Genomic DNA, 6,325 nt, shown 5'->3' with positions numbered 1-6,325 from the left:
AAAAACGGTGTCTATAGTCTGTGTCTAGCCTACTCTCTTTTGCCTTTGGATTACCACACACTAATTGTTCTTTAGCGTGCTGTTTAGTGGCAGTGAAAGCCGATATGTCACAGTTAACTCCTGGGCACAAAAGGAAGGACCATGCATTGAATTTGCTTTCTCCCTCCATCTCTAGTATCCTCCTTGCACCCCTCGACCTGCGCGTGCGTGCGGGCGGGCGTGCACGCGCGCGCCCGTGCGTTCGTGCGCGCGTGCACTCTTAGAACACACTCCGATTATATCAATGCATGTTGTGTGGTGGTGGTGTGCACTGTCTGTGCAGACAGACACCACACCACCACACACACGGGTGCGTCATTAAGGCTACTACGCACAAATGCGCACGGCAAGTGTGTTCGTTCAGACGCGCGCACGTTTCCCGGCTGTAGCTATAGCCCAGTGTTTCTCAACCTTTTTTCGGCATGGGCACACTTTTCTTGTCCCAAGAATCCATGGGCATTGGGCACACCGACATAATCTACGGGGGTGTAAATATCGTCATTGTCGGGAAGAAACCTCGTATCTCCAAGTTTCAAATGTGTACGTTTCTTCGCAAAGTAAAGCCCTGCTTCATCATACAAGGCTGTCGCACAACAGTAGTGAAAACAGCAGATCTACAAGCACACAACGCCTCACACCGCGAGGCGTTGTGTGCTTGTAGATCGATCGGCTGTTTTAATCACTAGTTTAAATCATTTTTAAAATGATAAATACAATACTGGCTTTCAAGCAGTTTCAAGGGGCACACTACTTGACCCTTCTCAGGGGCACACCAAAGGTCCCGACTCCCCAGGCACAGTGGTTGAGAAACACTGTCCTAGGCTATAGCCTCTAAGAGTTATATGGGGTCCTTGAAATTGATAAAGTTTGAGAAAAGGGCCTAGGCTATATGATAAGATGGAACCAGAACAGGCCTATAATGTTGTTATCTCAGAGAAACTGACCGCCACCACGACCATTTCGAATGCTGTGTGCTGTGCACAACTGTGGAGTGGATTGCAGTTACTTTGTGATGTTCTGCCGGCAACTGTATGTGTGTGTGTGTGTGTGTGTGTGTGTGTGTGTGTGTGTGTGTGTGGGTGTGGGTGTGTGTGTGTGTGTGTGTGTGTGTGTGTGTGTGGCTTGTATTAGTGCAGTCTCCATGAAACACGTTTTAAATGGTTTAAATAAAAGTAGTGGGTCAAATAGCTGCATGGCTGCCCACGTGCCTATACTCTACATAACAATTATCTGATACACAGTATAGGCTACAGGTCTATCCCCAAAAGATTAGAATATTGTGATGCCATAGCACCTCAAATCATAACTAACTATGGAAACTTCCCACTGGACTTCAAGCAACTCTGACTTCATTTTGAAATATGGACTTTTGGTATTCATAAGCTGTGTATGCTATTCAAAATCAAAGTTTTAACAAAAAAAAAAAAAAGGTTTGGAATAATTCAATGAATGTGCAACGTATCTAGAATATAGCCTATGAATGTTTCAAAAGAATATGAAAGTTTCTCGAAAATTTACTTTTACACAATATTCTAATTACCTGTATAGCTACTACCTGCCCACACGTGGGACAGACTGTGTGTTACATCATGCATGTGTTATGGTACTGTGTTTCCAACGGTTTGGGTGCTACAGTAGTAGCCTACTCAAAGTACTCATGTGGAGTGTTGGACTGGGATTGACATGTCTGGGCGGGCGTTATAGCCCACCAGCAGGGGTCATCGTCTTGCTGGCTTTTGGTGGACATTTTTGGTCAGAATTCTATTTTTGCCTCTGACATGCAATGCAAACGAGCGGACAACAACATTATACCAGAAGCACACGAAGAGCTAGCCCTGAATGACCATTACAGGTCTGTAACTCTGAGAGTGTACAAATTCCGTACACTCTCAGAGTTATGGTGGTCCTTGAAAATAAAACAGATAGAGAACCACTGTCCTAGTGGACTCATAATGTCCCATAGTGTCATTGTAAATCAGTGTCATACATATTCTGAAGAAAACCTGTCAGACTTTATACAGTAATTGGGTCTTTATGATCAAAATGAGAACGATATGATATTTGTGTAAAAACAAAATGCTGAATTTGCCACGGACACATGTGTCCATGTACAGAGTACAGACACATTGATGACCTATGTGCACCAGTGGTGGTCTGTTGTGTCAGTTCACTACTAGGCTACTGCACACAGTTGTGAGTGTGTGTATGGGCGTGCGTGCACTGACCGCTGCAGCAGCTGTTGCAATGGTGGATCTGACGCAGAGTCCCTGGTGGCATGCCGTGCTGTTCTGCGCTGTCCTGTGCTGTGCTGGGCTGGGCTGCTGGGCAGGCCAGTAGGCAGGAGCTGGAATTAGGACGCAGGGAAGGAGACATGAGCGAGGCACCCGTTGGTTGCATGCTGCACATCTGTAAACTAAGACTGGGCAATATATATCGAAAATGTACCTTCATAGAGGTATCAACATGCGAGGTATACATACCGACGAAGACGGCTTGAAATGAGGTATTGGTGTATGTGTCAAATTAACTAGCAGACACACTATGCATGCACGTAGAACATGCAAAAAAGCAGTCCATCTTAACCAGGTGTGGTTATTTCAATAAAACCATTGTTGGAAAATGGATATAAGGCATTTCATTTTTTTATTTTATGTGTACTGTGCAACGTGCATGCATGCTATCCATATGCTATTCATTATCTGGGTTAGAAAGGCAGTGGAAATATAGCAGAAAAAAACATTAAACACTATATGATGCAATTGTTTTATTAATATTGTGAGTTATATCGATAGAGGTATTCAACAACATTATCGAATATCGAAGGTTTTCCTAATATCGCCCAAGCCTTACTGTAGACCATCATCCATCATCCATCATCCTACTATTACTATTACTACTATTACTACTACTACTACTACTACTACTACTACGGGTGTACAATTGAATTCTGTTAACAAATCTAACCAAATGGACCTGTAATAGTCCTTTTGTTTGCATGTGCGTACAGTGCGTAAGAGTTACAAATGTGGACACATCAACACTGTAAAACAAATGCCTTGTATGCGTCCTAAGCTAATTAGACATCTGCGTTATATGCACTTCACAGTACAATCCTGAATGTTGATTTATCTCCGACGGTGTCCCTTACAGACCCAGAAGGGTCCGTGTTTACGTTGTGTCTGAAATCCTCCGAGTTCGGGTGACCCGGCCTCGCACATAGCTAGAATAATACAGCCATGGCAGGACTGTGCACGTTGGGCAACTCAAGGTCAGCGGCAACAGCTCCAGTTTTACTGCTCCAATCCGTTTTGTTTGGCTTAGTTTTGATTGACAACTTAGGAAGGAAGAAGATAAGACAAACAGAGATCATGTGAAGGACAGAAATAGATTTGGTTTAGAAGAATGTAACAAATGGCTTGTGGCAGCAGGGCTCCCCTCATGTATGGTTAAAGTGGATGGTTAGCGTTATGCTATTGTGAAACCTGTGTCAGAAAGTGTCGGACAGCCTCTGTGTGTGTGTGTGCGCGTGTGTGTATGTGTGTGTGTGTGTGTGTGTGTGTGTGTGTGCGTGCGTGCGTGCGTGCGTGCGTGCGTGCGTGCGTGCGTGCGTGTGCGTGCGTGCGTGCGTGCGTACGTGTGCGTGCGTGCGTGTGTGTTGCGTGCGTGTGTGTGTGTGCGTGCGTGCGTGCGTGTGTGTTGCACTGCATAGCCACTTTACAAATGTGTATTGCTCCCTGCTCTTTTCCTCTATATTTTGACCAGGCACGTAAACACATGGACATCAAAGGGGGCTTGAGCCCCTGCCCTTTTAATTGTACGAAAAAAGTGCCCTCTCCAGACCATGAATGCAGTTTTTTACTATGGTGAAAGAAATGCAAATGCCCCTCTTTCCGTGCCATACCTGAAGGCAGCATTCAAGAGAATTGCCTTGTCCGAACTCTCTTGAACTTGAATGCAGCATCTTATACTGAAAGAATTGCCCTCACTGTGTAGAAATCCACCACTTCTCCAGTATTAACTTGATTATGTTTAATTTAGTGTGATATCATAGCACCGAAAATAGCCGACCGTGCAACGCGTTGTGAGCTTGGAGGTCTGCTATTTTACAATATTTCCACCAAAAGGCCCTTTTTAGGGATTTCAGCCCCTGCCTCTCTAACATTCTCTGCACGTCCCTGATTTTGACAAACACACACCCTCCTATTGCTCTTTTATATCACTGGAATAACCTTACTCCATCTGCTTATCTATTGTGCTACTCTTTTACACCCTCTTTGTCTTTTATTTGGCTAAAGGAGACTAGAAGACAAAATACTACACGTAACTCAGGAAACCTTGGCTCACATTAACAACCCATTCAGAACGGGTACACATTATTGTGTATCATTATTTTATGCTTTAACTATTGAAAAATAGCAGATCTACAAGCTCACAGCGCGGCACTCGGTGCCGCGCTGTGAGCTTGTAGATCTGCTATTTTTGAAAAATCGTGAAAATTTGAATTTTGACCCGATTCTATAATTGTCTTTTGAATCCTTCTAAGGTTTTTTTAAAAACCTGTGTTTCTATGTCAGCAATCTGGCCAGCCATCGTCAAAGAAAAGGTCCTTTTCACTTAAGTGGAGCTCAGTTAGTCTGTTCTTGAGAGACTACTATGTCAGTGGTTCTCAAACATTTTCATGTGAAGGACCCCCAAAATTATATGTATTTGGCCACGGACCATCATCTCAAAACATTTAGTTCCAGGGACCACGCAGAAGCAAAATTTGAGTTACAAACGTTCGCTTTAAAAATACATATATTCAAAGATTTGCACACATTTTCACAACTTTTTCAAAAATAGCAGATCTACAAGCTCGCAGTGCGCTTGTATATCTGCTATTTTTCAATAGTTAAAGCATTCAATAATTCTAGGCCTAAATGGGTTAAAGCCTACTCGCATCTGCCTGAACTTGCTTTCCGCCCGTGGTTTGGTGAGAGAGAGCACGTCATTAAGATCATCAACTGGACACCTCTGATCATAACAGCTTTGCTGAGTTAGACCGATGACCAATGATGTCCAGGAGGCTTAACAGTGAACGAACACGCTGTTCCAGAACCATAATCATCATGAACATTTCACCACCATTAGTGTGCAAACATACAGTATTAATCTACTGGAGTGAAATTTTATTTGACATTTATATTTTCAATTTAGCAAATGCAAGTTGATTCATCAAACAGCTACTGTAGTGTAGTGACAGTCTATTATATCAGTGGAAAGAAGTTGGCCTGCATCCTCAGAACTAAAGTTGGACTGTGTGGTGGTAGACTTTGCAGTACTAGTAGCTCCTTTCGGAACCTCTCCTTCCGCTATACAGCTCCGAGATGAGGTTCCTGGTCGTTACAAGCCCATGATGAGGTTTTTCCGACGATAGTTCGCCACGTTTTCCCGATTCTTACCTTCACCAAACATCGTATCCAAAAAGTAAAGGTCCTATACCTGTCTCTCAGACATCTACTTTTTTAGCGGTGGGGGAAATCCAAGTGATGTGTTGAAACAATACTCGCTCGTATTGTCAGCCAGTTCCATGTTTTTCCCAGTGACATTTTACGGAAGCAGTAATGTGCATGGGTGACTGGCCATTAGTCTGTGTTGGAGAAATGTTTCGCCACCAAGCGGTCGGGGCAAGAAAACTGTCCACAGGCTGACAAAAACATGGAACTGGCTGACAAAAAAAGAGCACTTTAAAAGTATTGTTTCAAAACATCACTTGGATTTCCCCCACCGCTAAAAAAGGAGACATCTGAGAGACAGATATAGGACCTTTACTTTTTGGATACAATGTTTGGTGAAGGTAAGAATCGGAAAAACTTTTAACTGCACTGTTAATTGAACTGAGGGTGTGAAAAGGGTTGACACTGATGGACGTTGTGGCCCTACCAGTGCAGCTCCATCCAGATGCCCGTTGACAACAAGATGTCAAAACTACTGTCAAAACTCAACACGTTGTCTAAACACGATTTCTTCTGCAGTTGGTCATTTAAACGCAACTCCTTGAGCGAGGAGTGGTGTGGCAATGGGGTCTGAAGTTAAGAACACACGTTTGTAAAAACAGAAATGGCCCCAAGGAGCAAGTTCTTCATTTTGCTAGTGAAGTTTCATGTTTTTTAAGACGTTCAAGAAGTCAAGTGAAGTCAAGTCAAGTGCACCTGGAGCGGCCTTTCAAAATGCTTTCGTCAACAGGAGTTCAACGACTGCAATGTCACTTTAGTCCGACAGGGGTGTTTTCAATGAGCCTAGCAGA

At 43.5% G+C, this 6,325-nt stretch overlaps 1 protein-coding gene across 1 annotated transcript in view; it reads left to right on the top strand.

Annotated features, from left to right (window-relative positions):
- Positions 1-2,314: 2,314 nt before the first annotated feature.
- Positions 2,315-6,325, top strand: part of ntf3 (neurotrophin 3) — a gene marked incomplete at both ends in the record, with an annotated part of 95,175 nt that continues 91,164 nt past the window's right edge. The window contains one exon of the mRNA XM_080754236.1: positions 2,315-2,425. Coding sequence (XP_080610362.1) covers positions 2,315-2,425 — 111 coding nt within the window. The remainder of the gene's footprint in view (positions 2,426-6,325) is intronic.

Source organism: Nannobrachium achirus, assembly GCF_963921795.1.
Source record: "Nannobrachium achirus genome assembly, chromosome: 23".
NCBI classification, from domain to species: Eukaryota; Metazoa; Chordata; class Actinopteri; order Myctophiformes; family Myctophidae; genus Nannobrachium; species Nannobrachium achirus.
Note: the sequence above shows the minus strand (reverse complement) of the source record. Positions and strands in the feature narration are given on the sequence as shown.